The sequence below is a fragment of the Ixodes scapularis genome, unplaced genomic scaffold (genome assembly GCF_016920785.2).
Source record: "Ixodes scapularis isolate PalLabHiFi unplaced genomic scaffold, ASM1692078v2 ptg001274l_1___fragment_3__unscaffolded, whole genome shotgun sequence".
Classification (NCBI taxonomy): domain Eukaryota; kingdom Metazoa; phylum Arthropoda; class Arachnida; order Ixodida; family Ixodidae; genus Ixodes; species Ixodes scapularis.
Genome location: NW_024610131.1, coordinates 67501 through 91483, shown reverse-complemented (window position 1 = coordinate 91483; position 23983 = coordinate 67501). Strand labels below are relative to the sequence as shown.

General features: G+C 49.3%; 1 protein-coding gene across 1 annotated transcript; it reads right to left on the bottom strand.

Annotated features, from left to right (window-relative positions):
* Nucleotides 1–3770: 3770 nt before the first annotated feature.
* On the bottom strand, nt 3771–4135 carry LOC120850499. The gene is made up of 2 exons (XM_042288227.1): nt 3998–4135; nt 3771–3869 (listed from the first exon to the last, which is right to left on the bottom strand). The coding sequence occupies exons 1-2, from the start codon at nt 4133–4135 to the stop codon at nt 3771–3773; spliced, it is 237 nt and encodes a 78-aa protein (XP_042144161.1).
* Nucleotides 4136–23983: the final 19848 nt, after the last annotated feature.

Genomic DNA, 23983 nt, shown 5'->3' with positions numbered 1-23983 from the left:
AAATTAATTTTCCGGTCGATTAAAAGAGCCTACCGTCTCCTTGTTTCACCCGGTATTGGTACGAGTTTTAGTGCCAGTATTAGCCGCACGAACTTCGCCAATGTTGGCTAGTATTGGTACAGTTTTTCTAGCCAACATTGGGGGCTACACCACTTTCCGCAATCTTGCCCTATATGGTTGCCCTCTCCTAGCCTATATTGGCAGCATGGACGTCTTAATATTGTCCTATAGACCGTTATATCGTGAAAGGGGCCATTTTCAATACTGTGGCGCCATCTAGCCAGCGTCAGTGTCCCCGGCCATGATGGGTTGTCATCTTACAAACCCAGAAAAAGAAGCAGTGTTTACACTTGGATGGATTTAAGTACCACAAGAAACGTTCGAATGCGAACGGAACTGTTGCGTGGCGGTGTGCCAACCATGGTTCATCCTGCTGCCCCGCATCAATCTTGACGGAAGGAGATCATGTCAAGAACACCCTTTGTGAGTAGAAAGTTTATCTAAATATGAAGGTTAACGTGAATTTGAAGTGCGAAATTAACATTTCATTGTTTTTAGGAGACCACAATCACCCTCCCGATGAAACAGCCGTTGTCAAAGACCGGATCAGAATGGAACTAAAAGAAAAAGTGGCCTCTAATCCCCACGTCGCAGCTCCGACGCTCTACAACCAGGAACTTCTTCGCGCATCTCAAGCTGTAAGTGTCTATTTTGTGAAAGTGCAATCATAAAGGTTTTTTTTTTTTTTTTTTTAGCTGGACTATATTAAAAAAAAGAAGTAAACGTGAGATGTAGTAATTTGAGTCCTGGGGCAGTGATAATGGCCTTGGTGGCCACTAGAAAAATGCGAAATTAGGTCATTAGCTAGCTAATTAACTAAAACGTTTTAATTATTTTGCACTCGAGGGCGCGTAATGCATTTGGATAATTGAAGCTCGTCCTCAATATGGTCTATACACTCCGTGCGGGAACTATAGGGGGCGCTTTGAAAAATGCGCGCAGCGCCGCTAGCGGAGGAGCTGGCGTTCGACTGCGAGGCGCATTCAGCAGCCTGCGGCGCCTTTTCGCATGCCAAGCTGTAGCGGCGGAAGCGCGCACGGACGAAACTTTTGCTTTTTGAGCCAACAAGTTGAGGGTGACGTTGCAAGAGCGCTGGGGCAGAAGGGCATTTAGCTGTTCTCCACTTCTTATATATTGAGTTTGAGTCGTTATTAGGGGTAAAAAGGAGTTGGAGCAATTTTCCAAAAAACAAGACGGCCGCCACCATAACTGCTCTGAGTGGGAAATTTATTTCGCTCGTCGCTGTAAACCTAGGACTGCTGGAACGATGATATTTGGAGGCGAGTGAGATGTTCACTAAGTTTGTGCACGAAGAGTGCTAAGTTTCTTTAAAACAGCAGGTGTGAAAGTTATGTTTCTAACGAATAAAGAAATAAAGCTGTACACCCCGTACAGCTTTATTTCTTTATTCGTTAGAAACATAACATAACAATATTGGACCCAAAAATGTTGTGTTATAACCGGGCTGTGCGAAGTGCAGATTTGGACTCACAGATGCTCGGACTTGACAGTAACATGACACAGCACTTATTATACAAAAAAAAAAAAAAAGGTGGCATAGGGAAACCAGGTGAAAATTTGGTTTGGGCGGCGTAACTCAATGGAACCGGTTTTGACCATGAAAAGGCTGTCAAGAGAATACCACTGGTCGGGGGAGCTGGAGACTTTAGAGGTAGGAAGGGGCTAGTGCACAGTACTTCCAATTGAAACAACTTTACGAAAGGTGGTTCCAAAGCCGAGGAAACAAAGTTGTCGGCCAACACACGGTTTGGCCGCCAAGGGCTTTTGCAGTCAGCTGTTGTGTAATAAATTGTTGTGCGAGGTGCTAATTTTCGGCGCACAGGTACTTTGACATGACCGTCACTTGGCACAACACTTATTATAACAAAAAAGAGTTGGCATAGCGAAACCAGGTGGAAATTTAGTTTGGGCGGCGTAACTTAATGGGAACTGGCTTTGACCGTCAAAGGCTGTCAGATAATACCACTCATCGTGGGAGATGCACAATTTACAGGTAGGAAGGGACCAGTGGACGGTACTTGCAGTTCGAACCACTTTGCGATTGGTGGCTCTAAAGCCGAGAAAAAAAATTGTTGTCTACAGAACTCGGGGTGTCAGCGTTTCCATATCCAAAAGGAGGCTGATCAAGAAAGAAAGCACACCACATAAACCTCCATACTCAAACGTCGATTCTCCAGTGATTCCGAGTTTCATTGTTGTTTTCTTTAGATTTATATATATTTGTCGCTTTTTACCGTTCGAATCTTTCTTCATGAAGTACAGATTGCGTGCCATACTTGTCCGGAAATATGATCGACACGTACGATGGGGACGAAACTTCTTTGGAGGGCATTCCTCCAACGAAATTGGCACTGCATACCCGCGAGTATGGGATGGCATTTCAGTTCGTCCCATCGGCGCTGACACATGTAGGTGTTACTGGTACAGAAACAAACGCAGAGCGCAAAGCGGCAGTGTAGAATATGTCAGCATAGCCGACACAGCGGCAGACATGATCGGGAGCCCAAATTTCTCGCGTCGTACGGCACGGCTCCATCGTTGTCGCTGTCCACAAAACATCGGCGAGGTGAAAAACTGTGAAACTTTGTCTGCACGAAATACGACGCATAACTATTGAAGCACTTAATGACGCACCACAGGCAGCACTCCAGGCTGTGAACCCAGCGCAACCGCACCACTCCGACTTCAAAGCGTACCAACGTACGCGGCGTGGTTTCGGTTTCGTTTTCTCTGGGGTTCTCACTGCCTACCTTCGGTACCTGCCGCGCAGCGGCGCGCCAGAACGAGGGGCGAGGGTAAGACGGGCCGGGGAGGAGGAAGCAGACGGAACGCTAGAGAAGGAAGTTTCCGCCTCTCTTCTCCAGCGTTCCGTCCGCTTCCTCCTCTCCGGCCCGTCTTACCCTCGCCCTTCGTTCTTAGGTTGCAACGGACTATAGATGTGAAGTACCATTTTGAATTAAAATTCACAGTGGGCGCTATGGGGCAAGATATGTCAGCCTTGTTCAAGGGTAAACTTTCTCGCCCCGTAATGCCCACTAATACGTTTTTAATCAAAATTTCACGGTGCGGCTAAGCCACATTGAGGTCGAGATTCAATCTTTTATATACCCTATGCCCCTAGCCCTAAGATGCTAAAGTTACCTACACCTTTTTAGTTAAGTAACTACCTAATTTCACCATTGCGCCTTAGTTCAAGCGGCCACAATGGCCGCCAACTTGGCCCAAGGGCTCAAACTACCCTATCTCACCTTCTGTTTCTTTGAAAATTTGGTGCAGCTAAAAGGAAAAGAAAAGGGGACTGTATGTTTTCATCTGTAATCAAGTTTGTTGGCTAAAGTCGGAACTGTATTTATTTTTAGAGCGCGGCCGATGTTGTAGCTGAAATCCCAACTTTCGCAAGCCTGAAGAACGCCATGTACAGGGAGCGACGCTGTCATCAGCCGGAACTTCCTGCAACTGCGGACGACATTCAGCTGAGCCCGTTGTACCAACAGACAGAAGACGGCCATCCCCCCCTTGTAATCGATGACACTAGTGTCGGTGGTTCTCGTATCTTAGCCTTTGCATCACGGGAGAGTTTGCTGCGCTTGTCATCCGCGAAGATGCTCTTTGTTGATGGTACATTTTTTGTTGTGCCTCAGATTTTTGATCAACTCCTGACCATTCATGTCATGTCGGATGGCAAACACTCACCCGCAGTGTACTTTCTGTTGTCTGGTAGATCTCGTGAGACGTATGTTCGAGCATTTCAAAACTTGAGGAATATATTCGCAGGTGCGGGCACTTTTCTAACAGACTTCAAGCAGGCGCTCATCGCAGGCTTGTTGACTTTATTCCCAACCGCAATCCATCGTGGGTGCCATTTCCATTTCACAAAAAGAGTGTGGGCTGCAGTACAAAGAGCCGGCCTCCAAACTGCGTACGGGCAGGATGACACTATTAGGTCCCTTATTAGAAAGATGGTGGCGCTGTCGTTCGTTCCAGTTTCTGACGTCCAGCGTGCATGGCTGTTTTTGCGACAAGAAGGCACATCCCTCGGTGTCTCAGGCGTCATCACTGTGCTTGACTATTTTGATGGCACCTGGATGAATGGTCATTTTTCGATTCAGCAATGGAATCACCACGGAAACCGAGGGCCACGGACAAACAACCACATGGAGTCCTGGCACCGTAAAATAAACGCGGTGTCAGGGAGGGCCTCCCGAACATTTACAGTTTTATCAATTTAATTAAACGGGATGAGGCTTTGACTAGGATATCCTTGCAGCAGCTTGCGAATGGTGCTGCTGTGCGGGCCAGGGGGCACAAGTGGGTCAGCAAGGACCGCAAACTTTCTGAGATCGAGTGTCGCCTTTCTAATGGCACGATTTCCATCTTTGAGTTTCTCAACAAAGCGAAGGCATTTTCCGGTCTGTGATGTTTTTCTGTGTGCGCGAGTGTTCAATGTTTAAAAGTGTAAAAGCAAATAAAGTCGCGATCCTATGCCTGTCCCCCTGTCTGATTTCTCGCTCTGCAAAATATCACGATAAAAAATATAAGGTTTTAGGCAGGGTGTCGAACCGGAACCAAACCGAACCGAAAACCGGAACCGAACCGGTATTTTTTCCGGAACTGAACCCGAACCCGAACCGTTATATTGTTATCGCGATGAACCCGAACCGGAACTGAACCGGAAAAAAAATAACGGCTACTACCGGCTCATGTCAAAACGGTTCGGCCACGCGCTGTTGACAATGAATGTGCTATCAATGCCATTTGTTTTTTAAGTGCCGTCAACTGACGGCCACTCTTCTATTTTAATATTTATCCTATTACGTCCTTCTGGCGTTGCGTTCGGTAAAGTGTTTTTCATATTCCGTATCTTGTTTAATGAAAACTTCTTTAAGCGTCTAATTTGAGTTACCGAAGGCTAGTTCAAATAAAGAAAGCTGTATTTTCTCCCCACTGTTCCTTCAATTGCTTACACGCCGAGGTGGCGGCATAGTTAGCGAGTTCTACTTGTAAGTGGGTTTGTAAGGAGGTCGCGGATTTTACAGCTACTGCGTCGGACCCAATTAGGTGAAGTCCGAATGCGTAAACGTCGGTAAGGTAACCATGGAGTGCACATAAAGAAACCATTCCTGGTAGAAATCCCTGAGCCTTACACTACGATGTATCCCGTTTCGTATGTGCTGATTTCAGATGTTTTATTTGTAATTTATTTTGATGTTGCAATTTGTCATTTATAATTTCCGAACCGGTTCACGAACCGGTTCAGCGCCCCGAACCGGTTCGCGGATCGAATTAATCGAACCGGAACTGAACCGGAACAAAATAAATTTACCTGAACCTGAACCGTAACCGAACCCGTATTTTTTTCGGTTCGACACACTGGTTTTAGGATAAAGTACGCAAGCGCTCTGGGTAACCTGAAAATAGCGTCGCGACGGCGACGCTAATTTTAGCTTACCCAAAGTGATTGTGTACGTAAGACTTCATTATTGTGCATAGCGTGAAAATGTTACCGCGAACAAGCGATCGGCGGCGTTGCTGTTTATCTCATATAATTAAAAAAGCTTCCATAAACACTATTGCTCTCTTTGGAAGTGCTTATCTGAGCCACTACCCTAAGCCCTAAGATTTGGTACCTGCTAATATCCTTCCGAAGTAAAATTCTAAAAGAATCGACAAGGTCGTTTTTGTAGCAACGGTGTCGCCGAGTGTACTTAGACCATTTCGCGGTTGCACGTTATGGGGATCATCTTGAAATAAAAAAAAAAAAAAAAAAAAGTGGTTGAAGTAAGAATAATATATTACATCGAAGCTTACCTGAAAGGTGCATATTTTAAAAACACATCGGCATCCAGAAATATTTCAGAACATGTATTCTTAAGCCGAAAAGGTGCGCTGACCAGGATTTGAACGATTAGCCTTTCGCGAAGAGGTTGGCATGCGCAGGGTTTTATAGAAATGGCTTGAAAATGGACGGGTTCAAACGCAAAGGGTCTTTAGGGTATCAGTTGAAACAGGACGGGTTCAAGTGAGAGGGGCGTTTCGGGAATGGGACGAAACAGGACGGGTCCAAATGAGAAGGGCGTTTCGGGAATGGGACGAAACGGGAAGGGTTCAAACGGGAAGGTCGATTCCGGAATGGGTCGAAATGGGACGGGTTGAAACGGTAATGGGTTGTTTCGGGCTACACCCGACGGGACAACACATCGTTCAACTTTAAACTTTTGTTGAAGGTTGAAGGATCTGTTGTCCCGTCCCCTATCTTTACGTATATAAATAACTCTTTCTAAACCTACATCATTACCAACGCGCTCACTAACAAGTATAACCTCTATAGTTGAACGCTTTTAAAGCTAAAACAAAGAAGGTATAAAACATGGAGGTCGGACAAGTGTGTTGTTTTGTCCGCCCTTCAAGTTTTATTCTTTCTTGTATTTAATGCGAACAATTTAGTTTGATTCGCCTCAAATGACATCATGATTACTCTTGGCAAATTTTGATCGAGAGATTTCTGCAGTTGAGCAAGGCTGAAAGGTGGATCACATGCACGCTATCAAAAACGCTGACATTGACGAGAAATTTCAGAAGTGATATGAGAGGTCCTTTGGCTGTGCACGGCGCTTATTCAGGGTGACTCTGAGTTACACTCACAACTGTGTAAGCATGAAATTGGCCGAAATTACCGTTCACCAGGAGCGGAAGGAGCAGCGTTCCCATGATTCCCCGAGTGCGGGCTGGGGCGTTTTGCGGATTTAGAAAATGGTATATTCCGACATTAACGGCAATGGCTGTAATAGTCCAAACTAATTAAAGGGGCGATGCAACAATTTTTGTTCTTTGCGCAAATACCGCTTAGAACGGATCCCTGACGTTAATGACCTATGAAACAAGCGCTCGTTTTTTTACCCCACGCAATAGGAGCCCCAGAAAAAAAGTAAAGAAAAACGAGCAGCGTTCACCCCCTCAACTCGCAGCGAGAACAAGCGGCCACGTGACCTGGAGCCGATTATATGCCGCCAATGTTGATCATAGCCGCGCGCTGGGGTTGGCAAAGTACAGGACACGCGCTGAGTTCCAGACATTGTTATTACTCGGCTACTGTCGTCGTTGCAGCGACGGGACACGAGCTAGTCATTATCACGGGCCTAAATCGAGTGCTCACGCAGTGCTCGGGTCCAATCTATGAACCACATTCAAATATCGTCATTGGGGTGTACTGCGATCCCCACGTTACGTCATCAAATTTAGCAAAGGAGAGATTGAATGAAAATGATCGCTTTTGTCCTTGAAATTACACCGTAACAAGGGAGTTTCTTGGCCAGCGGCGTTGGGTGCGAGTATCCTTGAGTCCCACTAGTGCCAGTAAGTTCGTGTGAAGTGAAAAACATTCCAGTTGAATATCGTTGCACCGCCCCTTTAAAAGGATTTGCGAAAATTTAAGTCCCACGGCGGCCATCTTGAACAAGCCATTAGTTCAACCACTATACTCCGTTTCACCTTATGCTGTACCGCGCAGAAGGCTAGAACTGCGAGCTCATAACGTTGGGAGCTGCTCTTAACGTACGGGAGCTTGTGCCGTCGAGACATACCCTAAAACAAGGAGCTCGCGTTTGTAGCCTTTGCTGCGGTACATCGTAATGTGAAACAGAGTATAAATGGCGGCACTCATCCGTGGGGCCTAAAGCCCCTTGATAAAGGCCTTTTTTACAAGTTCCGCCAACCATTGTGGTGGAAACGCGCGAGACACGTGCCGCGAGCGCGTGCTCCGCCGCCAATCGCTTCCAAGGGCCGCTCATTCAGTGCTGCACCGCCATTTGCTTCCATGGGCCGCTCGAGACATGGGCTTTGTGCGCTCGCGCATTTGACGCTACTTGTATGACACGTAAGATCGAGGGGCTTTACGGTGGGGCGAGAACACAGGCTCCTGGCAGTGACGTTCCTCGTCTGCTCTTAATTTCTTCCTTTCTGCTGCTCGCCCGCGCACGTTCAGCGCTCAGCGCGTGCTCCCGCTGACACAAATGCCAGCAAACGTGCCTCTGGTGCTAGCAGTGCCCGATTCGCGCAGAAGCGGAGCCCAGCTGGCTCATCGACCCGATCGAGAGTGCCCATAGCTGCGCAAAATTTGTACTTTGATACTGGCTTTGTTCCACGCTGCAGGGTTGGCAAAGCGATTTCGTTAGAGGCTCACAAGCCTGTAGCTATCGTTTTAACTATGCAATAATTAAAAGACATAGTCAATCAATCGGTGAAGAATGTTATCAAACGTTAATTAACTTATTGTGATGGTTGTAGGAAGAGGAAGACGTCACGTCGGGGACAAGCAGGGAATAGATTGGGGCAAAGGACGCGCTTAAACCAAAGCGTTACACTGGTGTCAGAAGTGGGATCTTCAGTCAAGACGCCTTCTGCCGGCACGCATGGACCTTCCTCGACAGCCTGAGGATGAGATCCCGCGAACCGGAGAAGTCATCGCGCCCCGGCCGGTTCCCGACTCCATTGACCCTAACATTCGAACTGGCACTTCATCGGCCATTGAAGCCCTGCTGGATGCCCACCACCAATGGACTGCCCAGGAGCTCAGGCACAGAGGCGCGGCCCTTTGGAGGTACTGTCGAATTTAGTCGAACGATTATCGGTCGCATTTCTTGATGGCCTGCAAACGCTGGTCCAGCCAGGACTTTCACAGGCAAATCCGAGTTATCTTCCGCCAATATCAGTGACGACAAATGTCGCGTCGACTATACCTGTATCTACTCCACGCCTTAAGCGGCGGCCGTCGCAGTTTGACGGCACAGGCACATGGTCTGCCTACGTAAAACAGTGCGAGATTATCGCTAAAGCCAATCGCTGGACCGAAGAGCAGCAGGCACGAGTACTTGCAGTCAACCTCAGCGGTCCAGCGTTGCAAGTGCTCCACCACATGCCGCCAGAATCCCGTGGTTCGTACACCTTGCTGGTCCAGGCGTTAGAAGAACGTTTCGGCGATGGGCCCGAACGTCACCTTCACCATGCTGAGCTATGTCATCGACAACACGCATCGGGTTAGACGTTGTCCCAGCTCGCTGACGACATCGAGCGTCTTGCGCGCTTGTCGTTTCTCGGGTCTTCCGAAGACACCGTGGATGCTGTCAGCTCTGCGGCGTTCATTGATGCTATTGCATCTGAAGATATCCAAGAGGCTGTGCGTCTTTTCCACCCTCGCACATTTCGGGCCGCTCACAGGTGTGCATTACAAATGGAAGCCGCTCGCAAGGCCTCACGGTGGACAACCATGCGTCAGACAGCAACCTTCTGACAATGACTTGCTCGAGTTACCAAAAAGAAGGCCACAGCAGAACAGACTATCTTGTTGCAAGTGAAGATGCTCAACCAACAGTTGCTTTTTGCAAGGAAACTACACCTGCTACTTCGCTAGGCTCGTGTTCAGTTGACCTCGGCGCTCATCTTATTCCGCTATACGAGACTACTGCTTCTCGACTTCAAGAAGATGACGCTGTCCTTCTAAGAAGCTTTCTATCTCGTTTTTCGGCGGCATTCAGCGGTAGCAATACCGATTTGGGAAAAACAAATCTGACCGCTCACCGCATCATAACGGGTGATGCTGCGCCCATTCGACAGCCACCTCGCAGGGTGCCGCTGGCTAAGCGCTCGCACGTAAATGACCTTATTCAAGAAATGCTCAAACAAGGTGTCACTGAGCCAGCCTATGGACCCATGGTCTTCGCCGATCACCCTGGTAAAAAAAAAAAAAAGGATGGATCGACTCTCTTTTGCGTGGATTATAGAAAGCTGAATGGACGTTACAAAAAAGGATGCCTTTTCACTACCACGGACGGATGACATCTTAGACGCACTCGCGGGTTCCACCTGGTTCTCGACTCTCAACCTGAAGAGCGGCTACTGGCAGGTTCCAGTAGATTCACCTGACCGTGAAAAAACAGCCTTCAGCACAGGCTGTGCACTCTACCAGTTTACAGTCATGCCAGTCGGGTTGTGTAATGCGCCAGCAACGTTCCAACGTCTGACGGAGAAGGTTCTTCAGGGACTGACCTGGTCTGCGTGCCTTGTTTATTTAGACGATATCGTGGTCCTTGGGAAAACGTTCGCCGAACACTTGACAAATCTTGAGCAGGTTATTCAGTGACTTCAGGATGCAAACCTGAAACCAACTCCTAAAAAGTGCACTCTATTTGCCAGGGAAACTCGGTACCCAAGCCATGTTATTTCAGCCAATGGAGTTTCTCCTGACCCAACGAAGTTGTGAGGCATAACCGATTGGCCGACCCCGACATCAGGTGCGGACGTTCTGAGTTCCCTTGGCTTGTCGACTTACTACCGGCGATTTGTTCCTGGTTTCTCACGAGTCGCTAAACCGCTTTATGCTCTAACTGAGAAGTCCAAGGTGTTTAACTGGTCCACCGAATGTCAAGACTCCTTCGAGGCACTCAAGCAGGCATTAACCTCGCCCCCTGCACTGGCTTACCCAAGAGATAACGCCTTATTTATTCTTGATACAAATGCAAGCAACACTGCAGTCGGTGGCATTCTGTCCCAACAACAAGAGGGCCACGAGCGAATCATCGGGTATTATAGCAAAGCGTTCACAAAACCAGAGCGTAACTATTGCACCACAAGACGTGAACTTCTTGCTATATTCAAGGCGCTCTCTCACTTCAATCACTACTTGTGCGGCAGGAAATTCATTATTCGTACAGACCACGCAGCTTTGACATGGTTGCTTAGTTTCAAGGCGCCAGAAGGACAAGTGGCTCGCTGGCTAGGACAACTCCAGCAATACAACTTTGAGATCTGTTATATCTGTGGCAGGGCTCGTGCCTTGACGTGCAGCGTGCGCGCGAGACTATCGCGTGAACTGACTGACTGCCTACCCGAGCGACAGCATGCAGCCGTGTTCTAACCGGGCTGATTTCTGTAACCCGTTTTTCTTGTAAATACACCACATTTATTGGCGACGAGGATGTTCGGGTCCACGCGTTGGATCATCGTCTGACTGCTGGGGGCTTGACTGGAGCCAAGGATTGTCCAGCCTCGGAATCCTGGAGCGGCCATCAAGCGGCAACCCCTCAGCGAAGACCATGAGTCGCATCGGGCACATCGAGTCTTTCGACGATACGACGAGCGACTGGCGCTCCTATGAAGAAAGACTGGCGTCATACCTCCTGGTAAACGAGGTTCCCGAAGGTAAGAAGGTCCATGCCTTCTTGAGTCTCATCGGTCCGAAGACGTACGCTTTGTTGAAGTCGCTTACGGCCCCGCAGTCACCGTCCGAAAAGTCGTTTACCGCGTTACTCAAGCTTCTGGGCGATCATCTTGCGCCGCAGCCATCCGTCATAGCGGAAAGGGCGAAGTTCTACAAGCGTTCGTAAGAAGAAAGTGAGTCCATCGCCGAATTTGTAGCGGTACTTCGAGATCTAGCACAGAGCTGCGATTTTGGAGGCTTTCTTGATGAGGCGCTACGCGACCGTTTTGTGTGCGGCCTCCGCCGAGAAGATGTGCAGCGCGTCCTCTTCACAGAAGACAAAAAGCTGACTTTCCAGAAAGCCGTAGAAAGGGCTCTTGCGATGGAAATAGCAACTAAAAGTGCAGCGTTAACGCACACCAGCGGTGCATCGGTCCCTGACGTCCACAAGGTTCGGGTCGACCACAAAGCGCGGATCGACAAGCAAGTACCAGAGCAGTCAAGTTGTTTCCGTTGTGGCTCGACCAACCACCGCAGTGATGCGTGCCCCCACGTCGGTGACACATGTTTCAAGTGCAACCGGAAAGGGCACATTCAGCGCGCCTGCCGTTCGGGTAACAAGAAGCCGACAAAATCGAAACGACAAAGGCAGGTGAAAACGCTGACGTCCGTTCACGACGCGGTATCTCTGCAAGCGGTCAAGGCTGCGGGCTTGGAACCGATCACCGTACCCATAAACGTTGACGGTGTGAAGCTTACAATGGAACTTGACACAGGCGCAGCTGTGTCCGTTGTCTCCTTGGCTGAATTTCGGAAGCTGTTCCCAAGAAAGCAGCTACAACCTACAACGCTGACACTTCGCACGTATACAGGAGACTTTGTGAAGCCGAAGGGTCGGGCCTTGGTCTTTGTGCAGCACAACGACCAAAGTAAGGAGCTTCCACTGTACGTCGTGGAAACCAAGGGACCGGCATTGCTTGGCAGAGAATGGCTGCGAGAAATTCGGCTAGACTGGAAGAACCTGGTCGCTGTCAACAGGCTCGACACGTCGGAGAGTCTCAAACAAAAGTTGGACGCCTTGTTGGAGAACCACAGCGACCTGTTCAAAGATGAGCTTGGCACCATTTCTGGAGAACAAGCCGAACTTTTTCTTCGTGAAGGTTCACAGCCGAAGTTTCTGAAGGCTAGAAGCATTCCATTCGCACTGCAAGCAGCAGTCGAAACAGAATTGGCAAAAATGGAAAAGTTGGGAGTCATCACGCCCGTGGCTACCAGCGAGTATGCGACACCCCTTGTACCTGTAGTAAAAAAGGATGGCAGTATACGCCTCTGCGGAGATTTCAAGGCTACGCTCAATCCCTGCCTGGAGGTGGACAGGTACCCCATACCACGTATTGATGAGCTGTTGGCGGCTTTAGCTGGCGGACAAGAATTCTCAAAGATCGACCTCAGCAGGGCTTACCAACAGGTGGTTATGGCGGACAACTCAAAAAAGTTGCTAACGCTGAACACGCACAAAGGGCTGTACGCCATGAACCGTCTTGCTTTTGGCATCTCATCAGCACCAGGCATCTTCCAGAGGATAATGGATAATATGCTGAAGGGCCTGAAGGGTGTCAGCTGCTATCTCGATGACATCCTGATCACCGGAAAGTCGAAGCAAGAACACCTCAGCAATCTCGAAGCCGTCTTGTCGAGATTACAAGAACGTGGTGTGCGAGTGCGGCGTGACAAGTGCTTGTTTCTTCAGCACGAACTACGTTATCTCGGCCACGTCATCAACGCTGAAGGTGTTTGCGCATCCCCTGAGAAAGTGTCTGCACTACTGAATGCTCCTGCTCCGAAAAACAAGCAGCAACTGCAGTCGTTCCTTGGGATGGTGAACTACTACGGAAAGTTCGTTCCGCAACTTTCTACGCTGGCACACCCCTTGTACAAGATGCTGAGACAAGGAGAAGAATGGACGTGGGACGAAGTTTGCCAGTCCGCTTTTCAGAAAATCAAAGCTGCGATGACTTCCCCACCGATCTTAGTTCATTATGATCCCAAAAGACCCCTGCAGCTCGCCTGTGACGCATCGCAATACGGCATAGGCGCCGTTCTTTCTCAAGTTTCTCCGGACAGAAAAGTTCAACCTGTGGCTTACGCGTCTCGTACCTTATCGGAGGCTGAAAAGAACTACAGTCAGATTGAGAAAGAAGCACTGGCCCTGATCTTTGGAGTTAAAAAATTCCACGTGTATATTTACGGCCGTTTCTTCACCTTGATTACAGACCATAAGCCTTTGCAAACCATTTTCGGCCCGAAAACAGATATTCCAGCAATGGCTGCTGCACGGATGCAGCGCTAGGCAGTGACGCTGTCTACGTACAGCTACTCGCTCCAGTTCAAGAAATCAAGTGACAACACTGAAGCAGACTGCTTGTCAAGATTGCCACTTGACATTGTGGCAGATGAATCTACCGAAGGAAACGAAACTTTCTATTCTCTGCGTCTAGATACGCTACCTGTCACCAGCCGTGACATTGCTCGTGCCACACGCCACGACCCTTTGTTAAGCAAAGTACTCGACTTGACACACGTGGGCTGGCCATCGTCCATCACTGACAAGGAAATGAAGCCTTTCTTTGACAGACGTCTGGAGCTCACTGTGCATCAAGGGTGTCTGATGTATGGCATGCGGGTAGTCGTACCACCAAAACTGCGCAATCTCCTGCTTGAAGAGATACATCTGGGTCATCCAGGTATTGTCAGAAGCAAGGAATTAGCCAGGAGCTACATCTGGTGGCCTTCAATTGACAATGACCTGGAAGAGCAAGTGAAAGCATGTCAAGAATGCTATCAACAGCGGAACGAGCCAGTCCCTGCGCCCCTCCACCCTTGGGCATGGCCGACATCGCCCTGGCAAAGGGTGCATTTGGATTTCGCGGGTCCAGTCAAGGGGAAGATGTTTTTGGTCGCCGTAGATGCACACTCAAAGTGGCCCGAGGTCTATGTGATGGAGAAGACGACATCACAGCACACGATCCAACGTCTTCAGGACTTGTTTTGTCGTTTTGGTGTACCTGAGGCCATTGTTACGGACAACGGTCCTCAGTTCGTCTCAACAGAATTCAAGTCTTTTATTAAGAATCTAGGAGGCCGTCACATCTTGAGCGCGGCCTATCACCCGAGTACTAATGTCCTCGCGGAGAGGTTTGTCCAGACATTGAAGTCTGCTCTCCGAAAAGGACGACCGCAAGACTCCCTGGAGTTGACGGTACAAACGTTTCTTCTGACGTACCGGAATACCCCTCACACGACGACAAAAGAAACACCTGCCAGTTTGTTCTTAGGCAGAAGACTTCGCACAAGACTCGATGCCATTAAGCCTTCCGTTGGGGGAAGAGTAGGACATCAACAGTTCGTCCAGACCTCGCAGCGAAAGGCGCGAACAAGGATTTTTAGTGTGAACGACAATGTTCTCGTGAGGAACTATAGAGGCTCCCAGAAGTGGATTCCCGGCACAATTCTGAAGCAATCTGGCCCAGTGTCGTTCCAGGTTCGAGTCACGACTGCTCGGGGCATATATATATGGCGCCGTCACCAAGACCAGATGCTTCATCATCGTGAAAACTCGATGCAAGCCACATCAGACGGATTCCTGCCCGACCTGAGGGATCCAGAGAACTGCGTCGACGAGCCTGTGGTCAGTGAGTTTGCAACCACCCCACAGAGGGCAACCGACAATCCCGCTGTGCAACAGCGCAACCCCACAAGACATCGTCGTCCTCCAGACAGATACGACGCATAACGTTTTCGGCTTTGTGTGCAGTGTGTGTTTTCCTTTGGTTTCTTCAATTACGCCGGGGGAAATGTTATATCTGTGGCAGGGCTCGTGCCTTGACGTGCAGCGTGCGCGCGAGACTATCGCGTGAACTGACTGACTGCCTACCCGAGCGACAGCATGCAGCCGTGTTCTAACCGGGCTGATTTCTGTAACCCGTTTTTCTTGTAAATACACCACAAGATCAAGCATCGGGCCGGATCACATCACAGCAACGCTGACGCCCTCTCCAGACGACCATGCAGTGGGGGCTCTTGTCGACAATGCTTGAGCATGATCCGCCGTAATTCGACCCGGACAGACATGTTCTGCCAGGTAGCCATCTATAACAACATGTGGTCACCTGAAGAGATCCAAGAGGCCCAGTTGCGCGACCCTGCTCTCGGCCTATGTGTCCAATGGAAGAGAAGCGGTCGCCGACCGGCACGTACCGAGATATCTCATCTTTCTCCAGACGTCTTAAGCAATTGGGCGCAGTGGGACACGCTGGAATTGCGCAACGGACTTCTTTATCGTCGCTGGGAATCACCTACTGGGCCCGTTTTCTCGAACGCGAACCGTGGGTTAAAGTTAACTAGTGTCCCTAGAGGGGGAATTCTAGGTCACGTGACTGGGAGAGCTGGGGCGCCGAGGGAGGAGCGGTACCTAGAAGCAAAATGGCCGCGACGTCGCTTAATGAGGGCTAATAGTTCTGCTTGGTTCTGCTGAACATTCATTTCGATCCGGCTGTTACATTAATGACGCATGATCAACCTATTAGCACGTCAAGCAAAGCGGTAGTTCAGAGGGACTACTAAACTAACCGACGGCAGCATTCCGCGAACTCATCACTCTTCAGCAGTCCGGGATCCAAGACATATGACGGTACATAAGCCTTAGAAGTTTTTTTTATGGTGAGTAAAAAAATGTATTGCGAACGAGTCTTGGTATATATTTATACTAACACGTTTAATTTGCTACACTATGCACGCCAACTCGTGAGCAGCGATTACTTTGCGGAGAAAGGGGGTTATCCTCGATAAAGTCTTCGTTCCGGGTGAACAGCTGGGACATTGTACTGTTTTTTTGTTCGCAGTGCGCCGACAGTATGCCGACAGCATCGAGGTTTCTACATATCCCCGGTGGCCAATTCAACGGTGACGAGAAGCTTAGCTTCTCGTCACCGGTGGATCGGTTGGGCATGCAAACAGTTAAGATCAGCAGGAATCGCTGAAACGTGCGTCGCAAGGAACACAAATGAGACTACAGCACCGGCGTTGCCAGACTGGAAGGCACACGGGAAAGTTATGCGTTGTTTATGGCGAAACATATCGAAAAAAATGTTTCTTACATTTTCGAATATTCGTCGACAAACTCTAGCATAGTAGCTAAAATTTCTTCGTACCATCTGAACCAAATACGCCTCGCAAGTGGGCTCATTTTCGTCTTCTGCGCATGAGAAAGGAAGTAGCGGTGACGTCAGAACGCCGAGCCCTGATTGGCTGATCGCGACCCCCTATCTCAGCGTCGTCTGCTCCTTTGCAACGTCGTCTGCTCGCAACGTCGTCTGCGTCTGTCTTACCTTTCCTGCGACTTTCGGAGCGAACTCGACTTCGCCTTTAAGAGAGGGCAGACGAAATAACTCGAGCGGTACGTTGTTTTTGTCTAACAACTAGCAGACGCGCATCAAGGAGGGAAGTCAAAGGACTCACTGGCGAGGTGTCCCGGGGCGCCGAGGTTTGTTTGCTTAGAACCGAGAGTGAGCGTGTTAGTGCCCGCAAGTTCTCTCCCAACTACTTTTTCCCTCCAATCGTGTGCGGCGAGTACCCTCACTCTTTAACGGCGTCGGCGGGTTGGCGCAGTTAACGTCGTCTGCTTTACGATCTGCTAGTCAAAGCGATGGCTGCTTTACCTTTCCTGCGTCTGTCGGAGATTCACCGTCGCCTCGAGAAGCAAGGAGATAACAAGAGGAAGGAATTGACCTCTTAATCTAAAATTGAGGTCAGCGATCAAAGCATAATACGGGAAGGGTTCACAAGGGTCGCGCGGGCATATTCCATTCAGCACGCCAGCCGGTCGTGGGCAGACGGTCGCCGAGTCGCGGAGTGCCTGCTAGCCCTAACTGCCCAGCTCGTTTGGTCGCGTTCGGTGAAATCGTGGCCGTTGGAGCTTTTACCAGACGTTTGTGGATCCAGCGTTCTTGTTCGTCGTGGTCTGTTTCAAGTACTTTTTACTTTTTTTTGCTGCTTGAAGTCGGGACTCGTCAGAAGCGCAGGTAGAAAAATAAACGTCCGTGGGTCGTCGCGACCGCGGCGTTGTCGGCCATGCTGATTTGATCGTAAGAAGTACGTAAGACAGCTTCGGAGGTGCCGTAGGATTCCGTCGTAACCTGCGCAAAACTTACAATAATTTCGTTTCGTGAATCCGAGTTTGTTCTTAAGTTTTGTCTTACGCACATTTTTGGCGTAAGATCGTTTCGTGAATCTGGCCTCTGCGCTTCCGAAAGTCGCAGGAAAGGTAAGACAGACGCAGACAACGTTGCGAGCAGACGACGTTGCAAAGGAGCAGACGACGCTCAGATAGGGGGTCGCGATCAGCCAATCAGGGCTCAGCGTTCTGACGTCACCGCTACCCCCTGCGCAAGAAGCAGACGAACTTGCCCTCCGCATAAATTGGTCTTCAAGTACAACATTACTAGTGTTCTAGAGGGGGTTGTAGTGGCAAGAGCGGCGGCCGCTTTGTGAAGATTTTGCGTGTAGACGACACCATGGCGCTGCTGTTCTGTGCCCTACGAGCGCGCCCCCGTCAGCCCCATCATCAGCGCTGTTAGGCGCTCACTACTGTGGTTTGACTGGAGCTTTTCGCGGTGCGAAACAACTGCTAATGTTGTTCTGTATACTGTGTTTCACCTTATGATGTACCGCAGGAAAGGCTACAAGCGCAAGCTCTTTGCTCTGGGGCACATCTCGGCGGCACACACTCGTGAATTGAGAGCAGCTGCCAACGCTATGAGCTCGCGCTTCTAGCCTTCGCTCCGGTACAACATAAGGTGAAACGAAGTATAGTAAATTGTAGTTCTGCCTTTGGACTAATGCCTCTAGAGTGTGTGCTATCCTCTACTTGAAATATTCCCGTGTTTTGAGGGAAATTATTTAATTAATATCGACTCCCCCCCCCCCCCCCCCCCAGTACTGACACATCGTTCAGCAACGCTATCACTTGGGCTGCAGGCTTAATAGGAGGTATTCATTGGACGCCATATTTGAGGGCGATGTTTAGAGCGCATGCTCAGAACGAGCTCACATTAATAGCCTGCTACGACCGGCAACCTTGATGGTGCTAAATTCACGCTCCAAGAGGACTGCGGAAGCTGGCAGTCAGCACGCGCTCAGCAGCAGCGCACACGGATATGGCCGCCAGTGAATACTCCCTATTGGCGACGTGCGCGATCGAAAGCGTCGCTGTGGTCGACCTTCCACGATTGGCCGAATGCTGACTATGACGTCGGCAAAGAATTTCTCATCGACGGAAATAAAAGGAATGGAAGAACTTCAATTTCGACGGTGTTGTTAGTGTTGCTTTAAGAGCGCAATGATTTCAAGCTTCCACCATGCTTCTTACAAATACCATCGAACTTGTTGTTCGCAAGGTAATGACGTCCCGAAAGGTAACCACAGGAGGGCGCCACTAAAACATCTCGCCGCTAATAGCTGCGGAAGAAGTTCTACGGTGCTACATTTCGGAGAAGCGTACCGCGGATCAGTGGTACCGCGTCACCCTCGTCGTCTTCTTCGTTCATCGCACACGTGCCATTAATTCTCCTAGGGCACAGAACTCCAGCGCCACTCCCGGTATCTACATCGACCGTCTTCACGCGCTTCATTGTAAGCGGGCGCCGCTCTTGCCTCTACACCCTCTGGAACACTGTAACATTACTATATTTTGAATTAAAATACCATGCTAGATCGATAACAACCAGCGGAAAAAGAGAATAAACAATATGACTGGCTTGTTTCACCGATATATGGCGCATCTTACACCCCAATCAAAAATAATTATTGTTGTTCTATATCCAGCCGTTTATTACAGTACCTAGGTACTTTTCCCTTCCTAGGCACCGTGGTTTACCAAACTGGGTTTACCATCGCTTCGAGAAAAGCGGGCGTTCAGCACAAACTTGTCGCATGTGAAGCCAACCATCTACTCCGCAGGAGACGCGTTGATGATGCACCGACCATACCGACAGCAAGGTATTTAAACGTCCTTGACAAGCAGTCTAGAGCTGGATGCCAGCTGGAGGTTTTCAGCGAAATATTTTTTTCTTCTTTTCTTTTATCAGTCGTCTGCACACGAGTCGACGCCAACCATTTCTCTTCACTCGAAATGGCGCAGCTAACGGGTTATGACCAGGTCCCGCAGCAGCGCATCCGGTTCTAAGCCGTCGCAAGAAGCTTAAAAACCGGTCGTGTCTCAGTCGGTCCTACTTGGCTGCAAGCGTGGAACGGGTCATTAGAGGTTGAACCAGTCAATGAATACAAGTATCTAGGAGTATGGGTTAACGATAGTATAGAATACCTCCATGAAGATGCAAATTGTGTAAATGGCAAGGGCTACCTACAGAAGTGCACCGGTAATGAAATATAAACCACTCTGAAAACACCGAACTAAGGTGTACAGGGCGATAAGGGAGGGTTTTATGAGAAGCAGGCGTGAACGCTAAATAGGCATTGGAAACGTAGAGATGGTTTAAGAAGGACATTACTAAGGAGGCCCATCTTCAACAATTCTGTTGGGAGCTCCTTGTTGTTCGAGGAGCGGACGAAAGCGTCGCGGACTTTGACGTATAGATCTAGATATCAGAAAGTAGATACGGTGTGTGGAGCTGGTGAAGAGGAGGAGGAGATGGCTGAGTACTTGATAATTTACTGTAAGGGGCTTCATCCTGTAGCAGCTGAGAAGGCGACTAATTAAACAAACGCACAGGGATTTAGACATCGTGAGGGAAAAATAGACATTGTGAAGATGGAGATAACCAAGATGAGATCATCTGACGTGGGTATAGGTCGAGGGAAGAATGATTATCACCCGGTTGCATAGAAGAGCCTCCGTCATAGGGTGCGTGTATAGCTTTTTAAGTATAAATCTCGACATATCACTCGATGTTAAATAAATGTTGGGAAAAAGAGGAAAGAAAAGGGAACACTGGCCAGGTGGCGCAAGGCGCCGCCCGATTCAAAGGGTTCAGCCGCATTCACCCATCCATTCATTCACGCGTCTCACGGTAACCCCAAAGTTCCCCCTCCCTTTTCTTTTAACTGCCGCCAAAGCAGACGGCCAAGCTTTCGCCGCGTTCTGATTTCAAACACTACAAACGCCGCCTTACCGTGCCTGCTTTGGTTTCGGCATTTAGTTTCGCCGACACTTTTTCGAATCAAGGTGGTCACATCCGTAAGTGTCCACGTGTTGTTAAAAACAGATATGGTGCATCTCCTATAATAATAATGTAAATACTACACGGTAGAAAAAAATTGAAAACAAAGAGAAATTTGGCGGCGCTACCTAGGCGCTCGTGCATGTTGTAAGGGGGTGCGCCGTGCTTGGACGTCTCTTGGAGACAAGCTGACAGGCATAGTGGAACTTACGTAGGAGGAACTGACCGAGCCCTGTTTAAAGCCCCTTCATGTTTCAAAAGTAGCGCAAGGTGCGTCGTTGCACGAGGCACGTGCAACGTGCAGCTCTAGGGAAGATGATGGCGGCACAGCGCAGCACTGAGCTAGATTTCAGACGCCATGAATTTCCCAGAAGTGGAGCGCGGCACGTGCCTCGAGCATTTCTACAACAATGAACGGCGCCACTTTTCCCAGGATGGAGGGGCTTTAGCCCTGTTCTCAAGGACGCGACCTCTAACTGCGTCTAACGCTAACATTCACCTCGGCTCCTCACCATTCGTGTGAATGCTTGAATCGAGGAGGCAGTCTTGCTGGTTCCGCTGTGTGCTCCGTCAAAAAGAATCCTCCGTGTTGATACCCTTTCATGTTCACATTTGTTCTGGTATTCACTTCATTCATGAAATCGGCCTGTAGGGTAGCTAAACTCGTCGAGCACAACTTTGTGTCCGAAAGTTCCGGAACGCGCTAATTGGACTCTCGCGACGCTGACGTCAAGCCGAGCGAGGTGTCAATCATCCAAGCTCTCTCGGTGCTCAAATTCCAGCGAGAATGTAAAAAACAAAGTCATAGCGAGCTCCTCCGAAGCGCGTGCGAGCAACACAGTGGTGCCAGCTAGAGCCACTCGATATGGCAGCGTAGCTGCCAGAGTAGCGCCACGCTTTTCCCTGTGCCGCCTCTCACCGCGATTGGTCACACGCGGTACCATATAGCATCCTCGATCATCCGCACCGGTGCGCACCGGGGCACTGGGTTGCGCCCCTTCATCTTCGATCAAGTGCACCGGTGCGCACCGGACGTCCTCGATCAACGAAGCGCACCCTCCCGGTGCGGCTTTTCGTTGCCCCAACGCGCACCAAGAAAATCGGCGGTGCGCCGGGGGGGCAGTCCCATGAGGCATTGCGGCCAGGAGCGGGAATCGAGAAGATGGCGGGAGTAGCAGACGCGCAGACTAACGAGATGGCGATCTTGTAAAAACGAACACGCCTCGCAGCTGCACTAGATGATTTCCTCGGGTCTTCTGACGGCGAGACGACGAGCTTATCACCATCGCCGCGATTACTGGCGATTGCTGCGGTGGCAAGGAGCGCCCGAAAAGCACGGACTTCGTGGAAAGCGGCGCGAAGCGTTTTGATGACAGCGAGGTACGGCTATTATCTGGTGTTTCATTTTCTTGAACCAATAATGATGGCCAACATATACATGCGGAATTGTCACCCGCTTCGTGACCCCATCGACAATCACGTCCACGATGTTTATTTCTGTGGGACCGTCAAATCCGCGAGTAAAAAAATAGAAGACATTGACAGCAGACGGGCACCGTGCGCTGACCTACGCAAGAAAAAACGAACAAAGCGCGTAGTGACGCAAGGTGGAGCTCGCCGCGTTCCACCGGCGCGGCGCAGTTTGTCCTCGATGTTGCACCGACATTGCGCTGCACGACCGAGGAGCGCTGTGCACTGTGCTGGTTTCAGGGCGATTCCGGTGCGAGTTGATCGAAGATGCTAATAGCAACGAGCTGAGCTGGCTCGGTTTCCGTAGCAACCGAGTGACGACTCGTCACGTGACCTCGCAAGAGCCGTGATGTCATCGGTAAGATGGCAGCGCCCAGAGCTGGTGGATGCGAGTATGTTCGGTACGCGGAGTCGTGATGTGCCGCAGCTTGCCGATGATTTAGGGCTTCTTCGTGCTTTCTGACGTAGGTATAACGTGAAGATCTGAAAGAATGATACTTTATACCCTTTCTGTGCCAGATCGCTCTGGATATTAGCACCTGTGCGACAGCATCAGTAATATCGCCTTAGCGGTGCTCGGGTTTCCGGATGTGTTTGAGGATCGATAAGACATTTAGCATGCGATTTTCGCATTCTCTTAACTTTATTTGAACGTTGGAGTGTCTGAGAATCGATGCGAAATCTATGCGTCGCATGTTGGGCCTTGGAAAATTTATTTTTGCCCCAGTTAACCGCATGATCACAAACTTTTAGCGAGGAAGCTCCTGCGATGTTTACGTTTTGTACTAATCAATCAGGGAAGCTGGGTTCAATCCCCACCCCTTCCCGTTTTGATATGGATGAGCATCGTACCGGCCTGCGGTTGTGTATCACTACTGCGTGGTGCAGGTTAAAGACCTATAGACCCCAGGCTAGCGGTTATACTGCATTGGCTAAATTGCTCATCTACAGCGAGTGACTCGTCGCAACTTTGAATTGGCTGACCAACTACACGCTGTATAAATATTCACACAACTCCCAAGCATACTAATCAACGATTTTATGATATGCGCAGCGCAAGTTCGTCTGCTTCTTTTTGTAGGGGTTGTGGTGACGTCAGAACGCCGAGCTCTGATTGGTTCTGAATAAAGAATAGTGGGTAGGCGTCAAGGCAGCTTGCTTTTAGGTCTACCCACTATCCTTCAATCGGAGCCACTCAGATCTTGGCGTTCTGACGTCACCACAACCCCTGCAAAAAGGAGCAGACGAACTTGCGCTCCACATAGCTTTTAGGATAAAATTTTCGCATTTATCTAGCTTCCTTTGAAAGTTTTAATTTTTGAAAATCATAACGAAAGGTATACGGCTCGTTCAGGGCCTAGGGGGAATTGTCTCAGCCCTGGGTCACCGAATAATCACAGCATTTTTTAGCGAGGAAGTTCCTGCGATCTTTAACTTTTTTTACTGATCGCCAATTTTACGAATTGGGAGTTCTGAAGATTTTGATATAACTTGCTTTCGTTGCCATAACTTGCATTTGATCACAGTGTTTTTTGGTTTGTTTTTCAAGTGAAAAACTGGCGTTTGCTAAAGTGACGTATATGAGATGTCCTGCTCTATAACAATGCATCATCACATACTATTAAACTTAGATGCTCAGAGGTGTGTTCGTCTTTGTAATTAACAAGTTACAGACGTATTTATTTCTTACGAGTAATATTTATTTTCTGTAGCTGGGCCCGTTTTGTGCTCCTCAATGTCAGTGTGCTTGGTTCCAAATATTCTCTTTACAATGCCTACAAAGGCCAAAATGACGTCAGCCGACCCCAACTCACGCATTGGACACGAAAACTGCGTCGCTCGGATGTATGCGCTCGTCAGCAGTCAATTCGTCCATGGATATTTGAATTCGCTTTCCTGGCCAACGAGTGTCCTGAGAAAACTTATCATCACTTGCGAATGCCAAGTTCTACGGTGTGCTTAAAAAGCACGGTGAAAGCTTGGGGTCATCACACCGGTGCCCTAG

Bases quoted from the DNA above. Each gene is read 5' to 3' on its own strand.
- LOC120850499 (XM_042288227.1), bottom strand. From the start codon at position 4,135: ATGACGCCTGAGACACCGAGGGATGTGCCTTCTTGTCGCAAAAACAGC. The intron at 3,870-3,997 runs GTTTGGAGGCCG...GAAGTCTGTTAG, and splicing joins TGTCATCCTGCCCGTACGCA to AAAAGTGCCCGCACCTGCGA.